The following is a 20,628-nucleotide window of genomic DNA, read 5'->3' as shown; positions in this document are numbered from 1 at the left end:
TGTTCCAGTAAGGTCTGATAGTCCTACAGTTAATCATGATGATGAGGACGAGGATGATGAAGAGGAGGCACCTACCCAAGAGCCTCCACAGCAACAAGACTATATTGCAACCAGAAGATCGAGAAGGGAAATTCGAAAGCCTGCTCGATTTACTGATATTGTGGCATATGCACTTCCCATTATTGAAGATGATATTCCTTCCACCTACAAAGAAGCTGTCATGAGTTCAGAGTACGAGTTGTGGAAGAAATCTATGGATGAGGAGATGAAATCTCTTCATAAAAATAAGACTTGGAAGCTGGTTCAGTTACCAAAGGGGAAGAAAGAAATTGGTTGTAAATGGGTGTATGCCAAAAAGATGGAATCTTTGGGAAAAGACAATGTAAGATTCAAAGCCAGATTGGTAGCTAAAGGCTATGCTCAGAAAGAAGGCATTGACTACAATGAGGTATTTTCTCCTGTAGTAAAACATTCTTCTATTCGTATTATGTTGGCTTTGGTTGTGCAGTTTGATCTTGAGTTGGCCCAACTTGATGTCAAGACTGCGTTCTTACATGGTGATTTGGAGGAAGAGATTTATATGTCTCAGCCAGAAGGTTTTAAGGTTGCTGGAAAGGAAAATTGGGTTTGCAAATTGGAAAAATCATTGTATGGCTTGAAGCAGTCTCCAAGACAATGGTACAAGCGATTTGATCGATTTACGATCGGGCTTAAGTTGCTCAAGTTTAAGCATTGCTTAGACTTGATTGGCATTTGTAAAATTTGTTGATTGCCCCATGGGGGAGTGGGAGACGACTATTGGGAGTTCTACTTAGAGGGTTTGCGCCAAGGTGGAGATTGTTGATTGTTGGCTCAAACAAAGTAGTCTAAAACCAACAAATGATGTTGGCTACTTTTGTGGTCAAAATTGATGGTTGGTATGCTACATGTGGGAAATAAAATGGATGCTCTTATGCCTAATTTGTGGTCAAAGAATGGATGCACTTATGCCTAATTCTTTTGACTTGATGAGAGGCCTTTGGCCTATAAAAGGAGGTGTAGGCATAACTCAAATACAACATCAAGGAAACAAGGAAGAAAGAAAAATAGCAAGAAGCCATTTGGCATAGAGAAGAATTTTCTCAAATTGTCTTGCTTTGTATTTTGGTTTTCTCTTCCTATTGTAAGTGAGAGAGTTTGGGTTATTCGGGTCTTTGGGAAATTGAGTGATAAACACTATTGTATGTTCTCATTGATTATAGTGGAATACTCCGTCGTCTCCAAACTGGATGTAGGCATTGCCGAACCAGTATAAATCTTGGTGTTCTTGTTGGTATTGTTCCATTTATCTTTTGTCAGTTATTGTGGTTTATTTTTCACTCACACTTGGTTGACGCTTCCGCACAACAACATCATCATCATCACTACCAAAACTCGTCTCTATATTATGGTGATATCAAATCAAACGGGTCTTAACAGGTACTCATTAACAACTCAATGAATTAATTTGCCACCTCTAGTTATAGCATGTTTACTCACCTCATTTAGTTGCAACTAATGTAAGTCAATATTTGTCAGATTGGATAAATCAAAATGTCGTGAAGGAAACTTCCCAATGCATGTCCTTTATTTTGTTATCAACTCCCAAACGGCATGCAAGTCAATTAAGTCGCGTCCTTTATGGTTTTATCTATCCATGCAGATGAATCTGGATCCTCTTTGCGAGGATTTCAGATATCTGTGAATCGTGTCCGTTTATTGTACATTGTAAGATCATAAATCATTTTAAATATTTTTATTTAAAATTAAATACAAACAGTACTTGATAAAAACTGACTGTACAATGGACGATGAACAGACACAATTCACAGATCTCTAGGATCTTCACCAGAGGATCCGGAGAGGATCCTCTTGGCATGCAGATTGCATATTACAAGTTGGCTTTAAGGGAGAAATAGTATATTACCCCTCCACCCAATAACCTCTCGTTACACTGTTCATGCTAAGATTAAGGATGTAGATGGATCAATTCAATTTAGAGGAAATACAAGTTGTACAACCAATGTGGCTGGCCCAAAGCCTGTAAGAATACGAGTGATAATAGAAAAATATTAAGCACTCGTTTGGAAACACACTTGCGAAATGACTGAAAATTTTTTTAGAGAAAATATTTTGAATTTCAAAAAGCACATGAAGTGCTTTCTATAAGATGCATTAGTTATGTGCTTCTTGTAGCACTTCAAGTGGATGTTTACAATTTTCTTGCATTCTTAGTAAGAATTGATTCCAAAAAGGTGCTTCGGATTTGGGAGCCTTCATTTGAAAATTGAAATAATTTCATAGGAACAAGGGAAATATAACCAAAGCATCACACTTCGCAACTACAGAAGTATTGTACAGATCTCTATTTGGAGAATAGCTACCTACTATAGTTACAGAGTCTCAAAACGGTTGTTTTCATCAACTCGTCTTTTCAGCGCCTGATTTGCGACTCGGAATATGTTTGATCAAACACCAAGCAAGGGCCATGCATCGATCATTTTGCTGTTTTGGAGTGTTTGATAAGCCAATCAATGACAACATCTATATTTATGGAGTCCTTGCATGAGATCATATAGTAGCACACTTCTTTGTCCGTAATTGAATCAAGGCCTCTGAAAACACCCAATGTAAAGCATCAACATTTCTAGGAGTAGATATCAGCAAAAAAGAGAAATGGTGAGTGAAGTATAAACTTCTAGAATATTCTGTACTCACAGTTGATCAACCAATGCTTGTTTGGAAAGAGCCTCAGACTTGTCGATTTTGTTGCCAAGAACAAGTAACGGAATCCCATTTAAGGAAGGTTTCATTAAGAGGTCGTGCAGCTCACTTCGAGCTATTGGAATATTGTCTCTGTCAGCAGCATCAACTACGTAGCTGTGACAACATCCATCATGAAAGAAAATTTTTAAAGGGAACCTCGGCTTACAGTCACGTGTGAGAACGAATACCAACATCTAAATGAAACAACTATTAAGTGTACGGAAAAGACTAAAACTAACATGACAAGTCTTGAAGTAACTGGGCTGTCTGATGAACCATACATTGTTATCTCAAAAGAAACAAATATTGTTGAAAAAAAGCAGAATAGAAGTGAGAAGTATCTTCGTTTTTAAATAATATGATTGCCAGGTCAACTGTCATGGTTCTTAGAAGAATAAAATGTTTCAAAAGCAGAAAGAATCCAATTTCGATTCAGGATTAAGTTCCAGGAACAAAATATAATGTTCCTGCACAGTGGCAGGCATTTGCTGGTTCCTGAAAAGCCGGAAACATCTTAAAAACAATTGATGGCAAAAAAAGAGATGTGATATTAAAACGAGAGAAACCAGGAGATAGTAAATGACTGAAGGACTTACACAATTACAGAGACGCCACGACAGTAACGCTCCCACATTGTGCGGAACCTTCTTTGACCTCCAAGGTCCCAAACCTTGATTGTCACATTTCCCTTGGTTACTTTTCGCATGTTGAATCCAACCTAGTTTTCATAGAATGAATATTCCTCATAAGTACTATAAGTATGTACTTTCATGTTATACGCTTATTTATTTATTTGATCATGTAAAATGTTAGCTTAATTCCATAGTTTGTTAAAGAGATATGCTTACAGTTGGAATCATGTCCTCACTGTAGCCCCCTGTCTGGTAAAGAAAACATAGAACCATTAATGTGAAGGGAAAGAAATTATACATGCGATAAAGGACGTGGAACACTTGCATTCACTCACAGCAATGGCATTCAAAAGAGATGTCTTTCCTGCATTCTGAAGCCCTACTAGTGAAAGTTCCATTTCCTGTTTAAAAAATAAGCTGACACGTACGCACACAGTCAGATGACACAAAGTTAGCAAACTGATAACGGATAAATCCAGGAACCTTTCAATTTGAAACAGTTTCGTAATAACAGAAAGGCGAACCCCAATAAGACTCACTGCAAACAATTTAAGAAAATGTGAAAGCATAGAAGCCAACAGTTCTCACACGTTACAGCTATTAAATGTTCAATCATGCAAGTATTCTAAGTACGTTACAGAAAAATTACATGCTTCAACCAAAGAATCGCAATGTGCAAATGGATTAAAAAACTGAACGTGCATGCATACACATGACCTGATAAGCAGTAATGTCAGCAACTTTGGTCAAACAATCAAGTGATAGCTAACACTGACAATAACAGAACTACACTCAAGTCTGTGTAAAGCTTGGATACACTTGAACAAGGCATGAAAGGTATACTATCCAGCTTCTACTAGCATGAATGCATCCATATCATATCCAATAGTATTACTACACATTTAACATTTTCCTGCAAGGAAGTTCAGTTGTAAAACAAGTCCATGACTCCAAGGTAGAGACCATTGTATCCTTGTACTATGTATTTGTAACATAGATGATGTTCAGCTAAGAAAAGAGATAAGTCTCTGTCGCTAGAGACTGTACAGAAATTATAGACGTTTTCAGACGAGCAGTTGGGATGGTTTAGAAGGAACTAAAGACTTAAGGGACAAAGATAGTTTAGACATATGGGTCAATAGGTTCGAGCTAAAGAGATGGAACTTAGATCAGTCTGCCTCAAAGTCATCATCTAGGAATTCTAGGGACTTCCCATTTGGTTTACTATTCGTACTTTGCTCATGTTTCAAGGACGACTTATTTCACTAAACACTACTTGACAACAGCTACTACCTCTTCCTAGAACAGAAGTACACAAACACGAGTGTTCGATATCAAGAAACAACATTAGAGAGAAAGATCAGTCCAAATTGCTCCATATCTCCACAAAACAAGCCCGGAATTATTAGCTAAGATTTTCAGTTTCAAATCCATTCGAATAGTTTAGAAAATGAAACCAAAAAGAAAGTTTTCATACTAATCTGGATCAGATGAGCATTCTTTTATTTGTTTCAGGATTCTGATAAATTGAGAATTTTAAAATTTTAAGTTTCCTTTTGAAACTTGCTTGTTTTAGCATTCTATGGATTTGATTTAAAAAAGATTTTAAGATAACATGAATTACAAGTTCCAAAGTTTTTGTACGAACTTTTGAACTTGCATGTTAAGATTATATACTTCTTTTTGTCTTTTCTTTTCCTTATTGTGCATTAGAACTTCGATATCGAATCCAATAGTTTAGTGCTCAGCTGTTTTTAAGAGAACTGTAGGGTCTTCTCTGTGCTCATGATCATGCTCTACTGAGGGCCCTCAGTTCTCACTATACATCTCATTCATTTACCCACAAGTTCATTCAAATTTGTCCCTGACCTAAGACCTATATATATATATATATATATATGCAATGCGTACCCCATTTAAGTGTAGAAAATTCGATATCAAAACTGTGAAAACTACATATAAGTATTTCCAAGGAGTTCCTCAAGAACATATGACTCAAGGCACTACATTGAAGTGTCCAACCAATGAGGGAACTGCTCTTGTCTTGCTTAATATGCTAAATTTTTCTATGACTTTTTACCTCATTGGTGGCAGTAGGACGCCTCCCTAGTTGGCCACTCTAATGCTCCCTTACTGTGGTTAAGAATGAATGAAACAGCAACCTAAAGAACACAAATGAGACTGATTTTTTTTAGCCATGCAGCCTCCCCCCCAAAAGGGGTTTAGGACTCCAAAATTCATGTAGTTGCTACCCCCAACTGCCCGAGTTAGCTGGACCAATTAGAATTCAACAAGAAGGCTTGCAATTGACATCCCCAGTAGCTAGGGTGTTGCTGGCACCAACCTTGTTGGAGATTGGCCAGCATCTCATGGAAGTTACTTCCTGCAACAATCATCCACATGATCGGTCCTCGAAATAAGGTAGCCACCTCTTAAGAACCACTATGTAAATATGTCCCCATTTGCAGCCAGCACCACCGCATTGTGTAGCCTTCACCCAGGGCAGGTTTTGCAGGATTGCAGCCTTCCAAACGCAAGCTACGCACCCTAAGCACATTGCTGTGCATGGTACATGCCCAAGTGACACCCAATACATGCCCAGCCCATGCCTTGTCTGCTACTGAACTGCCTCCTTGCAATGGCTTGAATACTGCTGCCTAGCTGCCCATGCCATGCCACACTAACATAGCAAGCACCTGAAGCAACCGCACAATCATGTGCTTCCTCCTCCATCCATGGTCTTGCCTTCCACATGAGGCTGCGACCCCTTCATACAGCGGCATGCTGTACACTGGAATGCCACTGCAATCTGCCACACATTCCTTTCAAATTGGTCCTGCTCTTTGGACCCTGCGTTTATGCTATGCCACAGCTTGCTGGCACGTCTCAGAGCAATGCATGTGTGCTGCCCCTCCTGGAAACTTGAATTCCCACTTATACGTTGCTTCACGTGGCAGTGTCCAGCCTTCCTTTCACATGGGCAGAACAGCCATCATGACTTGGCCTTGGCCTTGAGCCTGGCCCCCAACTCCTGGATTGTAACATTTATCTGCTATAATTTTACTTTCAAACTTGGTGTTTTGAATAAATTAGCGTTCCCTATCATTGTTTTGCATCCCATTATGGATATGAAAAGAAATGAGAAGTAGATTAGACTTAGTGATTGTCTAACCTCGTGAAGCTCAGAAATCTACCCATAGTAGTGGAACTTAATGACATATGATGAAGTACCTAACTCATAAAGCAAAGGAGCAAAATCCATTGACAAACATAAAGAGTGGAAGAGATTTTTTTCTCTCAACTTAATTCCCTAAAACAGATAACTGCATGTTTCCAATCTTTATGAAGTAATGCAATTAAAACTTCAAAATTCATACTGGCGCACAGACAACAGTTTGCTTATCTTAAGATAACAGTTTGCTTATCTTAAAAAAGAGCATAATTGGTCTTTTGGTTCTGTAGATACGCTGCGGAAGGCTCCGATAAGGGTTTCTTTAGCTTCCAGTAACAATAAAGCTACTTCAAACATATATTGAACCATGTTCTTTTCCCCTTGGAAATTTAGGGAGGGAGGAGTAAAATGAAAACTATAATGGTATCAACACGATATCTCTCCCACCAATAATATCTTTTTGCAATCGCATGGATTTTAGTCTCGGGAGATTGAAATTCACCTTTTCAGGTGTTGCCAGTATGGTTTTAACAATGAAGATAGCCTCAATCAGAAAAACAGCCACAAAGTTGCAATTTTGGCAGATCAAATTCCTAAACTTTTCTGGGTCCATATATCTTTTCAGCAGCAAATTACACCGTAAGAAAATCGTCTTAATTCTCATTATTTAACTACTCAGTGCTTGAACCATAGGAGTCACAAAGCCAAAAAGCAACCTAATTCGAGAGTGAAATGAAAGCAGACTGAAATTGAACATAGCTCAGTGCAATACACAGATTCAACCAAAAAGCCACCAATGAAGCAATCACTTTCGGGTTTCGATTTTACTATTTATTGATTGTTAGCAACTTGGCATAACATATGAAGTTCTCAAATTAACCAACTTTTTGAACCTCAAATCTTGAAAATACAAAGTTGATCACATAAATCAGTGAACTAGAACACACATTCCAATACAAACAAATCCAAAAACTCAACAAACAAATTAACGAAACAACGAACACAAAAGAAGAAGAAGAAGAAGAAGAAGAAGGGGTTACCTGCGGAGCCAATTGAGGAAGGAATCCAGTAAACCCATTTTTCGAAAACAAATGAGGTTTTGGGTGAGATAAGAGGAGGAAAAGGGCGGCAGAGGAAACCAACAAGGAGGAAACTTGGGCCCACTGCTGATCCCTTTCTTTTTATCAATCTCTGTCTTTTTTTTAGCTTCCCTTTGGGGATGACCGACCGCTGTTCCCCTGTTTTTTTTTTTTTTTTTTTTTTAACCCTCCCTCTTCGTCTCTCAAGTTCTCAACTGGTTCTTTGCATAATTCTATCACCCCATCATTTATACAGAGACTTGAGTTTTGAATTTTCTAGATTAAATATTTATTTTGAAGTTTTTGATTGAACATTTTTATACTAATCAACGTCCAATAGTTTTTTGGTTAATTCAAAATTATATAATTTATCCTCATAATAAAAAAAAAAAAAAAAGTATCATCAATTTAATTAAAAGAAAACTAATAAAAATGATTTGAAAACTTTGAAGAAAACTAATAAAAATGATTTGAAAACTTTGAGTTTTAACAATAACGACAAAATAAAGTGTAAAGTAAATAGTAACAGGATTGACCTTTTAGTGCAAAAATATGGGTTTTCGTTAAAATGAACTGTACAAGAAGCTTTTCGTTAAAGTTCCCTTTAATTAAAAGTTGTTCCAAACTTATTTACTAGAAAACAATATTATCTAGTGCATTTTCTATAGATCAAACATATTCTTAAATTATTCCAAAATGATGAAATATTCATTTTTAATTTAGTTTCATAATTGGGTACGTTTCAATTCTATGTTAGTACGGTACATTCGGAGTTGGTATGTTTTCCTTTGACGTTGATACATTTTCATTTTCAATTTTCACTATCACATTTGTTTGCATGGGTACGTTTTGATTTGAAAAAATAAAATAAATATTAGATTTAAATACAGTTGAAATTATTTAAAATATATATTAGATATTGAAATGTAAATCAAACTCAATTAAACCGAGGTGGCTCAAGTCATAACATCTTAATAAAATTTTCAAAAAATTAAAACAACTAAAAAAATTAAAATTTGCAATTAAATTTTATATTTTCTCTTTCATAAATGCATGCAAAGTCTCACACGATAGATAAGGATGGGCATTGAACACTCATTTCGTGTTAAAGATGAAACGGTGGTGCGGTAACCTGATGGGATAGTAATGCCCATAGTCTACATCTTCATCTTCATCATAAGTACTTTAAATTATGTTCCATCATGGACTACATCTCATCCAAAGAAGTCAGGATCAATCTTGGTCTCCCTTCCCGAATCCGAGGTAATTCTCTTCACGAAAGATTTCGTGAAGGTTATCTTCCATACTAATTTGTTTCCTGCCACCCGTTAATGCAAATATATTAATGTATTTTTAGTTGAGGAAATTTTAAAAAACATGCACCTATCATCGTCAGCTGTCTAATTGTATGATAAATTTGTAAAAATGGTCCATCAATTTTAACTTAATTGAAGCAATGATCCCTTAACTAAAAATTCATGATCATCGATCGCTTAACTCATCAAAACATGTAGCTATGATCATTTTCGTTAACCACATCAGAATTCAGTCAAAATAAGTCATGTTAGAAGGACAAAACTATGATTGGGTTAAAGTTGAGAGATCATTGCTTTGATTGGGCTAAAGTTGAAAGATCATTGCTCCATGTGAATTAATGCTGAGGGATCATTGCTACAGTTTTTCTAATTTGGTTTTTCATATATTTGCCCTTTGATGCAACCTCACGTGAGTGGCACGTGACTCATTTTGACGGAAGTTGTAACAGAGTTAACGAAAATGACCATACTTACAAGTTTTGATGAGTTAAGGAACTAATGGTCATGAATTTTTAGTTGAGGAACCATTGTTCCAATTAAGTTAAAATTAAAGGATCATTACTACAATTTCCTCAATAACTAATTATATATGCTTTTGAACCGCCTGAATACTTACTCTAGTATAATTAACACAACCATGTGATCCCAGAGAAGAAGAGAACCCTCAAACCACCAAAAGTACTCAAAACCATCTAATAAGATTATTCTCCAAGCAAAGAGAGAGTGCTTGATTTAGCTGAGATTAAAGACAAATAAAAGCAAATGAAGCATTTTTCAGTAATAAAATTTGCATCGAGCTCAAAGCTAAGAGGAACAGAAGTGGTAAGAGCACTACACTACAAGGCAAACTCAGATTTGCAAATGACAGCATTACAGACATCCCCCTCCACATACAGCATAAACAGTAATATACAGGGGGTAAAGAAGATTGCTACTGATAAAATAAATATGAAGGTGAAAACGATAAAGAGACATGATCCCGGCTGTAAGATTTGCTCAAAATAAACTCAAGATTAAGCAAATTATGCCTGACCAGAAGGGCAATGCAGGAAAGAATGCTGATCTTTGTTCAGTACTCACGGTGATATGCGCGTGTCAGTTGATAAATCCTGCTGAGAAAGCCATCGTCCACGTCATGAGATATCAGGATTCGCATCTTGTTCGTGCTTTAAACTAGAACTGTAAAGCTCATCGATTCGGCTAGTCACCTCACCCATTGAAGGGCGGCTATCAGGGTACTGAACAGTACATTCGAGTGCAATCTGTAAAAGCTGAACCATCTCCTCCTCAACATTCTGGTACCTAAGAAGCTCGAAGTCAAACACCTCAGCAGTCCACTCCTCTCGAACCACTGAGTGAACCCATCTTGGAAGGTCTACTCCTTCCTCGTTCATGATAGTTTGGGTTGGAGGCTTTCCTGTAAGTATCTCCAAAAGCAATACGCCAAAGCTATAAACATCTGCCTTTTGGGTTACTTTGCTAGTATCTGTGAGTTCTGGGGCACGATAACCAGAAATGCGGTTCGGAGTAGATGTTGGGCTTGCAAGATGAGCAAGGCAAAAATCAGAAACACAGGCTTCATAGGATCTAGTGAGAAGGATGTTTGAAGATTTAATGTTTCCATGGGAGGTAGTGGGACCATGAGAATGTAAGTATGTAATTGCACGAGCAGCTCCTACAGCAATACCAGACCTTGTTTCCCAATTCAATGGAGTCCTTCCAGAACCTCTGGTTCCTGCAGTGAAAAGATAAAGGAATGAACTGTTAACAGAAAGATGGTTAACAAAGAGAACAAATAAAAACTTAATCATTGACTCGTACAATGTGATTTATTGTGAAAGAATACTGAATTCAAAAATAAAAGATACAGACATAGTCAGAGACGCCAAAGCTCAGAAGCTTACAGCATTTTTTGCACCTGGTCTATGCAAGTGCTGCTAGCATTTGGACCAAATGCCACTCTCCTAGCCAATACAAGAGACCAGTAATCAAATAATGACATCCTTCCTATGCCTATATTGCTTAATACTTTCTTAGGAACTCGCATTTTGCTTCTTTGATGTAAAAGAAATAGCTGCGATGGGTCACAATCCTAGTTGTTCTCAGATGGGATTCAGTATGATTTTATTATTTATTCCTTGTCTTTTAAATACGTATTGATTTGTCTGTTTGGTATATAAATGTATAGCAAGCCGTGATAAACAAAAGGCTTCCACAACACTAGTCTATAATTACTAATTGAAGAGTTCATTTTAGACATGCATGTTTGGGGCAACAAAAAGACGATGCAGTTGACATAGAAAATGTACCAAAAAAACCATCCAATGGAGAAACACAGTCAAGAAAAAAAGCGATAAACATAATATAGCAACAGAAAACCATTTCAAGAAAAAGAAACGCGAAAACACCAACTCAAACAATAGCTGCATTATATAATGCAACGAATGAAACCCCAGCATGAAATGCTCACCGTGCAAAAGAGCAGATAAGCTTCCCATAGGCATGTAATCATACACAAAAAGCTTCTCATCCCTGCTGTAGTAGTAAGCCCTGAGTGGGACCAAATTTGAATGATCCATTCTTCCAATCTCTTCAATCTTCTCCCTGAATTCCTTCTCTGATACAGCCACTTCCTTCAACCTCTTCACTGCCACTGACACCCGCATTTCCAAAGTTGCCTTGTACGTAGTTCCAAATGTCCCCTTTCCAAGTACCTCAGCGGATGCCCTCAATAAATCCTCCAAATCAAACACCTTCCCCACATGCCCGAAGAACACTAAACTCTTATTCCCACCACCACTCTTCACACTCCCTTTTGATGTAGATGAATAATCAGTACTCGAACTCCTATCCAGCACCACCTTTCCACGGGAGGTGTCAGCCTCCTGAGGCTTCCCCGGCACAGCAAAGTTTGTACCTTTTTCCCCATTTTTCTTTCTTCGGCACAAAAATATCACAATGGCAACTATCGCCAAGAACCCAATAATACTACCAATCACAATCCCTGCAATTGCCCCACCAGCCAATTTATTCTTCTTCCCAGCATTCTCAGTCCCATTGCAGGCCTTCAACGGCTTCCCACAAAGCAAATTCCCCTCGAACGCGTTTTCGGGCCAATCCGAAAGCTTCGAAGGAACCGACCCGTTCAACTGATTAAAGGAAACGTTGAATTGTCCAAGAGACGGTAAACCCAGCTCAGGAATTGACCCAGTAAGCTGATTCTCCTCCAAATGCAGACTTATCAAACTCGTCAAATTATTAAACGCCGACGAGATTTCGCCGGAGAAATTATTTTTCTCAAGGTTCAATCTCATAAGGCTTTTCAATTTGAACAAAAACTCAGGAATTGGACCGGAAAATGAATTACCTTGCAAGTAGAGATTTTTGAGGTTGACTAGGTTGACAAGGTCGTTCGGTAGTGGACCGGAGAGCGCGTTTACGCGCAGAGAGAGGGTCAAAAGCTGGGTTAAGTTTCCGAGACCCAAAGGAAGCTGCCCAACTAGTGCCCAACCCGGAAGCCGCAATTCGGTGACCCGGTCCGACTCGCATTTGACGCCGAGCCACGAACAGGGCTTGGTCTCCGTCACGTTCCAGCCCATTGTACGGCCTCCCACGGCTGTTCTGAGCGCCAGCAAGGCATCTCTGTCGGAAGCCAGATCAGAATTCGCAGCCATGAGAACACCAAGGCAACATAACAGTAACACAATCAGCTTCGGGGGCTTCATTTTTTCAACTCCAATGGCGAAAAACAAAGGTGGGTTTTGTTCTTCGAGGCGCTTCACGAAATGGGTTTTATCCGATTTTTTATTTGAATTCGAATTTGGTTCTGTGGTGACTGTCTGTTTGGCTGGTGAGAAAGTCACAGAAAGTGAGAAAAAACGAGAAAAAATTGAAGGAGGGAGGGTGAAGGTTGAGAACTTGAGAGGACGATGAGGTGGTTGCGTTGTATTAAAAGCACCGGAATTCCAGAAATGGCTTTTAAAATGCCACTGACTTTTTTGAAACATAAATGAATGTGTGGGAAATGGTTGAAATTTTTTTGAAAATTTTTATTGTGACGGGAACACAGGTTATCATATGTTTTTATGTAATAGTGAAAATTTTTATTTTTCAAATTATTAACTTTTTAACACACATATCTCATCATTTGTATAGTAACACGTGATATATCATCTCGTGTGCCGGTCACATTGAAAAATCTCTCGAAATTTGGGGGTTTTGGAAGGATTAAGAACCAATCAAATCAAAAGAAGCTTCGGAATGGGGCCACTGACATTAGGACGGTGTAAAGGTATTTAAAATGTAGACGTGGTTTTATTATATAGTTTTTGGTTGTGTGTTAATTGGTGGGTCTAAATTTGGTAGCATATTATGTCATGATTTGGGCTTACCTTTCTCCAGAAGAAGTTGCATACGGGGAATTAGGGATTGTATTAAGATAGGTCAAAATGTTTTTTATGGTAAAAAGGATAAAAAAAAAAATGATTTCTATCGGTATGTTTTTGTGTATTACTTTTTTTTTACTTTTTTTTTATTTAACTGTCAAATATAAGTATGGGATATGGAGAAAATGATGTGTTTAAAATAGTTTCTTAAAAAAATCATTTAGCTAAAAAAAAATTGTATAAGAAATAATTGATATTTTCACCTTGAGCTTCTCAAATTGATTGCATTTTTTCTTAATTTGTAATCGTTTTTGTTTGTAAAAACCTTATGGGTTTACTTCCTTAATAATGCTCATTTAATGGAAATATATATAGAGGTTATACTATTCACATACATTTTGTATTTATCACACATCTATCTTAATTTTTTAACGTTGAATTAAATAAATTAAAAAAAAATCAAAATAAAAAATTTAATAAAAAAGCATGTGAAAAATAAAAATAAACATATGGAAATACCATATATAGGAAATGGGATTTTTGGGAAGTTGAGCTAATCAAATCTGCAATGATGAGGAACTTTTGAATTATGATACTCTACTCACTTGGTCAATATATAAAAATAATAAAAATATCCCAAGATAAAATTAAACAAATAAAACCCCATAAGAGGCCAACCAACCAAGACAGGTGTCACATGCCTATTAGTATTACCAAGGATGAAAAGGTTTGTAGAGGACAACCAGTTCATACTTTTATATATATATATATATATATATATATATCTATATTTTTTTTTTCTTTTGGTGAATGATTCATACCGTGTCTTATCCTAGTGTGGATTTTCTCCCTGTTCCTTCCTATTCATTTCTCTCGTATTTTCTGTTTTCTCTTTAGTTCTCTATAAATAATTCAACACAAATTAACGTAATTTAATTGTAATGGTTCAAATAAAAAGAAAGAAAATAAAAAAGAAATTAGCAGAGAAGAAAATCTTACTCCCACTTATACAATCCTCTCTCATATGATGAATGGAAGTTATCTTTTAAACAAAGAAAATAGTTCCAATGGAAAACAGTAGATTACCATGATAATTAAAGTAGCATTTATTGATCTCATGTTTATAGAAAAGCAAACTTTGTAGTAAACTAAACACGATTAGTAGTGTTGATTTTCAAAATTGAACTCCACGTTTGGTATAGAGCGTTACCTATGGTGGCTAAAAAAGCCTATAGGAAATGGGATTTTTGGGACGTTGAGCTAATCAAATCTGCAATGATGAGAAACTTTTTAATTATGATTCTTTAATCCCTTGGTCAATATATAGAAATAATAAAAATATCCCAAGATAAACTTAAACAAATAAAACCCCAAGAGGCCAACCAACCAAGACAGGTGTCACATGCCTATTAGTGTTACCAAAGATGAAAAGGTTTGTAGTCGTTTGAGGATGGAAAGGATCCTCTTCTGATTTTTTAGATAAATGATTAAAATTTGATTTAACGATTAAAGTTATTATAATTTTTAAATGAACCCATTATTTATAACTATTGAATCAAATTTAAATAGCTCAGATGAGTGGACTTTGTGGAAAAGATCCAGAAATAATCCCTTTCCTTCGAGGACTACCAGTTCATACTTATATATATATATATATATATATATATATATATATCTTTTTTTTTCTTTTGGCGAATGATTTATACTGTGTCTTACCTTAGTGCTCAGACGATAATTTTTCCCTCTACTCCTTTCTATTCGCTTCTCTCACATTTTTTTTGTTTTGTCTTTAGTTCTCTATAAAGAATTCAACACAAATTGATGTAGTTTAATTGTAACAGTTCAAATAGGAGGAGATGAAATGAGAGAAAAATTAGCAGAGAAGAGAATCTTACTCCCACTTATACTTATATGATGAATGGAAGTTATCTTTTAAACAAAGAAAACAGTTCCAATAGAAAACAGTAGATTACCATGATAGTTAGGGTACCATTTCTTGATCTCATGTTTATAGAGAAGCAAACTTTGTGGCTAACGCGATTACTAGTGCTAATTTTCAATATTGAGCTCCACGTTTGGAATAGAGCGTTACCTATGGTAGTTAAAAAAGCCTACTTATTTGATTATATGAGAATTGAGTGTAACTGTAGTCACTCTATTTAATATGTCATGTTTTTATTATAAAAATAATAATAAAACCAAATGCATTTCAATAGAAATTAGCTGGTTGAAAAGTCAACACTCTTTCTAGAGCCGGTAGACTTACCTTCATTAAATCAAGTCTAGCTGGAATGCTAAATCACACTATGGCCTGCTTCAAATGCCCCCAAAACTAACACAAGCTATTAACAGAGAGAGCAGGAAGTTCCTTTGGAACAAGAAGTCGAATTTTTCCCTTGTGGCTTAGAATGATACTTGCCTTCCAAGTCTTTAGGGGCCTCGGGATCAGAAAAGCTGAGAATTTTAATCTTGATTTATAGATAAACTTGCCTGGAAAATCATTACTTACAAAGAAAATTGGTGGGTCAAAATAGTGAAAGCAAAATACTCAAGGAATGAAACTTTTTGGAATGCTAAATATAAACGAAGTCATTTTGTTGCTTGGAAAGGTGTTTTCAAAAGGGGATGAGATGGATAGTAGGAAATGGTCGAAACATTTTGTTTTGGTCTCATAATTGAGTTTTTCTTGTCCTCTATCCAATTTATTCAAGATCAAGTAAGAGACTCTTTGAATTTGAATCTTAAAGTTTGTGATGTAATATTGGATAAAACTTGGATCAAGGGGTTAATACTTCAGTTAGTCCCTAGCGATGTTGCAGATAAAATTCTTGCAATTCCTTTACCGTTAAATGATATGGACGATGATTTCATTTGGGAACCCTTTCCAAGTGGAACTTTCTCGGTTAAATCAGCCACTTGAAACCAAAATAATGATCATTGTAGTGTTGGTTTTTAAACTTCGCTAAATAATGTGTGGAAACTCAATATTCCACGTAACATTAAATATTTTAGTTGGTTGTAAGAGAGAGACTTTCCACAAATATTAAGACTTGGTAAGCACAATTCTAATGGGCAAATTATTTGTGCCTTGTGTAGAAATGCTGATGAAGACCAATTACATCGCTTTGTTTATTGCACTCATGCTCAGGAAGTTCGGAAATTATGCAGCAATATCTCTCCGCCTTCTTCTATTGGTAACATCAATGTTTGGTTAAACAATGTTTCTTACATTGATAAAGATGAGCTTCTGATCTTAGTAAGATCCTTCTTTTTGCTGTCAAATGTAGAATGATAGAAACAGTTCCGTGCTTAGACAGGCTAAACCTCATTCTTCCCGTTCTTATTGTGGCAGCCATTGTTGCCGAAGAGAAAGCTACAAAAAATCACTGGAGAACCTATTAAGTAGAAGGCTCCTGCTACGGGTTTTTTCAAGCTCAACTTTGATGGATCGGTGGATGGACACTCTGCTGCTCGGGGCTTCATCATCAGAAATCATAAGGGAATCCTTCTGCTACGGGATCCTGCCACCATGGCTAGAACACTGTCACCGCCGCAGAAGCAATGGCTCTTCGAGGCGCTTTGAACTTTGCCATTGTAGAGGGTGACTTGAAGATTGTCTTTGAGGCCGTCTCGGGAAAATGTGTTGTCCCCTAAAGAAATGTATCTATCGTTGAGAACATCAAATGGTTAGCTGGTGTTTTCGACTCGGTGGAATGAAATTGTTGGTATTTGACAGTTTACTAACTCAATACCAAAATATGTGGGTGATAAGTTTACAAACTCTATCACACCTCTTTCACTTTCCACTCTCAAATAAAATTGGACAAAGAAAGAAATAGAGAAAGGAGGGAAGCAACAAGCTTTGGCAAAACACTTGGACTTTGATATATGAAAAGGTTTACAAACTTTTGGAATAAGAAAGCTTACAAGCTTCTTCACAATTGGAAGTGGGATTTGGATGGGATGATTTACAATGCTTGAGAACTTGGGTATTTATAGCAAACCAAATGATTAAACTAAGATTATTTATTACCACACAAAACACATTAATTGCACCTAATAATTTTTATTCAACCATACCTAACATTGCCTAACTTTCAATGCCTAACTTTGACATTGATTTTCAACAATAGCAACCTATTTTGATTTGAATTTCCAACACACCTCCTCAAATCAAAACGCCTTCATTCCTAGCATTTCACGCAGTAGCCGGAATGTTTCAATTGGCAATGGCTTTGTGAAGATGTCTGCCACTTGTTCCTTGGTGTGACAGTAGACAAGTTCAATTGTCTTTTGCTTCACATGGTCCCTTAGAAAATGGAACCTGGTATCAATGTGCTTGCTCCTTCCATGTTGAACAGGATTCTTTGCAAGTTTGATTGCAGACACGTTATCTACATGAATCACAGTCGATTCCATTTGTGGATGACACACTGACTTCAACAGATTTCTTAACCAAATTGCCTCACACACGGTTGAGGCTACAGCAACATACTCGGCTTCACATGATGACAAAGCAACAATTGATTGCTTCTTTGAAGTCCATGAGAAAGCTGTTGATCCTAGAAAAAACACATAGCCAGTTGTGCTTTTCCTTTCATCTTGGTCACCTCCCCAATCACTATCTGAATAACCAAATAATTTTGCATCTTCACCAAAATTATAAAATAGACCATAGTTTAGAGTACCTCTTATGTACCTCAAAATTCTCTTGGCGGCCAGCCAATGAGACTCCCTTGGTGTTTCCATGTATCGACTCACGAGTCCAACACCATAAACTATATCAGGTCTTGTGATTGTAAGGTACCTTAGGCTTCCAACGAGGCTTTTGTACACTGTTGAGTTTACAAACTCACCCTCTCCTCCTTTGGACAGCTTCAATCCAGTTGCGACTGGGGTATTGACAATGTTGCACTTGTCCATATTGAACTTCTTCAATATGTCTCTCATGTACCTTTGTTGAGAGATGTAGATACCATCACTTTCTTGCTTCACTTCTATGCCAAGAAAGTATGACATTAATCCATTGTCAGTCATCTCGAATTCACTGAACATGGATTGCTTGAACTCATGGAACATTGCCTCATTGTTTCCTGTAAACAATAAATCATCTACATAGAGACAAATAATTAAGAACTCCCCTTTTTCACCATTCTTCATGTAAACTGAATGCTCGTATGGACATTTCTGAAATCCATTTTGGTGAAGGTAGTTGTCGATCCTTGAGTTCCAAGCTCGTGGTGCTTGCTTGAGGCCGTACAAAGCCTTCTTCAAGCGATACACCTTATCTTCTTCTCCTTGTACTTAGAAGCCTTCTGGTTGTTCCACGTACACTTCTTCCTCAAGTACTCCATTAAGGAAGGCTGACTTGACATCTAGTTGATAAATTTTCCATTTATGATGTGCGGCAAGAGAGATTAGCAATCTTACCGTGTCAAGTCTCGCAACTGGAGCATAGACTTCATCATAGTCCACTCCATACTTCTGTTTGTAGCCCTTTGCTACAAGCCTTGATTTGTATCGATCCACACTCCCATCTGCAGTGCGTTTGATCTTGTAAACCCACTTGACACCAATAGCCTTCTGATTTGGTGGGAGCTTTGTCAGCTCCCAAGTGTCATTCTTCTCGATGGCATGGATCTCTTCTTCCATGGCTTTCTTCCAACAATCTTCTTCCACAGCTTCATTGAATGAGAAAGGCTCGTGGTCTGCATACAAGCAGAAAAGGTTGGTTTCTTCTTCTTCTTCTTGTCCATAAATCTCTGTGAGACTCCTTAACCTCACTGGAGTTGAGGAGCTGCTTTCCTCACTAGATGTAGGACCACTCCTTGCAATTCTGTGCACTGGAGTTGTTGTGATTGTTTGAGCAGGCTGTTGCTCAATCGGTGGTACAACTTCTGGTTCTTCAAAATCAGTGGAGACAATTTTCTCTTTACTGACTTCTTTGTTGTTCCACGTCCATGTCTCTTCCTCACTGAAGATGACATCTCTACTAACCACTAGTTTGCCAGTTAGTGGGTTGTAGAGCTTGTATGCCTTGGACTCTTCACTGTAGCCCACAAACACACACTTCTCACCTCTATCATCAAGTTTCCTCCTCTTGGCTTCTGGAACTTGAGCATATGCAACACACCCAAAAATTCTTAGGTGTGTAACATTCGGCTTGTATCCACTCCAAGCCTCTTGTGGTGTCATCCTCTTGACACTCTTTGTTGGACATCGATTCAACAAATAAATCGAACAAGCTACAACTTCTGCCCATAACTCTTTTGGCAAATTCTTCTCCTTAAGCATGGACCTTGTCATGTCAAGGATGGTTCGATTCTTTCTTTCGGCTATCCCATTTTGCTGTGGGGTATAGGCAGCAGTAAGTTGATGCCTAATTCCTTGCTCCTTGCAGTATGCTTGGAAAGCATTGGAGGTGTACTCTCCACCTCTATCTGATCTCACAGCCACAAGCTTGTGGTTACTTTCTGCCTCTGTGAGTGCCTTGAACTCCTTGAAAATTTTTAGGGCAGCTGACTTCTCCTTGAGAAAATAGACCCAAGTCTTTCTACTGAAATCATCAATGAAGGTAATAAAATACCTATTACCTCCATAAGACATGGGATCCAATGGACCACATATATCTGTGTGCACCAATTGCAGTGGTGCCTTTGCTCTCCATGTATCACCAACAGGGAACGATAGTCGTGCTTGCTTGCCAAGCACACAACCTTCGCGTGTGGCTTCAATCTGGGGTAGACCACGAACCATTCCTCCACTTGACAGCAACTTTAGGCCATTGAAATTAAGATGGCCAAATCGAAGATGCCATTTCCATGACTCATCTTCCATTACACCGATGTTGCAGCTTCCAATCTCTGTGTTCAAATTCAACGGAAACATCCGGTTCTTTAACATTCGAACACATGCAATAAGTTTTCTCCTTGCATTCTTGAGAGTGAGAAGCATGTTCTCCATATGTATAATGTACCCTTTCTGGAGCAGTTGACCAATGCTCAGAATGTTGCTCTTCATACCTGGTATGTAGTAGGTATCGGTATTCTTCTCTTCCATCCTTCTGGATGATCTTGATCTTCCCTTTGCCTTCAACTGGCAACTTTGAGGAGTCACCAAGACTTACAGATCCATAGGCCCCTTTTTTGAGTTCGGCAAAAAACTCCTTCTTTCCACACATGTGATTGCTTGCACCAGAGTCCAAATACCAAACATTTTGTTGGCTACTGGAATCATGGTGTGCTAGTAAGACTGTAAGTT

At 37.5% G+C, this 20,628-nt stretch overlaps 2 protein-coding genes across 2 annotated transcripts; both read right to left on the bottom strand.

Moving 5' to 3' along the window:
* Positions 1 to 2,281: 2,281 nt before the first annotated feature.
* Positions 2,282 to 7,842, bottom strand: LOC137739823 (ADP-ribosylation factor-like protein 8c). The gene is made up of 6 exons (XM_068479541.1): positions 7,629 to 7,842; positions 3,752 to 3,833; positions 3,633 to 3,665; positions 3,381 to 3,502; positions 2,737 to 2,898; positions 2,282 to 2,633 (listed from the first exon to the last, which is right to left on the bottom strand). The coding sequence occupies exons 1-6, from the start codon at positions 7,664 to 7,666 to the stop codon at positions 2,516 to 2,518; spliced, it is 555 nt and encodes a 184-aa protein (XP_068335642.1). The 5' UTR covers positions 7,667 to 7,842; the 3' UTR covers positions 2,282 to 2,515.
* A 1,894-nt stretch (positions 7,843 to 9,736) lies between these two features.
* On the bottom strand, positions 9,737 to 12,934 carry LOC137739720 (probable inactive receptor kinase At1g48480). The gene is made up of 2 exons (XM_068479401.1): positions 11,454 to 12,934; positions 9,737 to 10,718 (listed from the first exon to the last, which is right to left on the bottom strand). Exons 1-2 carry the CDS (start codon positions 12,706 to 12,708, stop codon positions 10,117 to 10,119), a joined length of 1,857 nt encoding a protein of 618 aa, XP_068335502.1. The 5' UTR covers positions 12,709 to 12,934; the 3' UTR covers positions 9,737 to 10,116.
* Between the last annotated feature and the right edge of the window lie 7,694 nt (positions 12,935 to 20,628).

Source organism: Pyrus communis, chromosome 7 (genome assembly GCF_963583255.1).
Source record: "Pyrus communis chromosome 7, drPyrComm1.1, whole genome shotgun sequence".
Classification (NCBI taxonomy): domain Eukaryota; kingdom Viridiplantae; phylum Streptophyta; class Magnoliopsida; order Rosales; family Rosaceae; genus Pyrus; species Pyrus communis.
The sequence above is the reverse complement of the archived record's forward strand: the minus strand, read 5'-3'. Positions and strand labels throughout refer to the sequence as shown.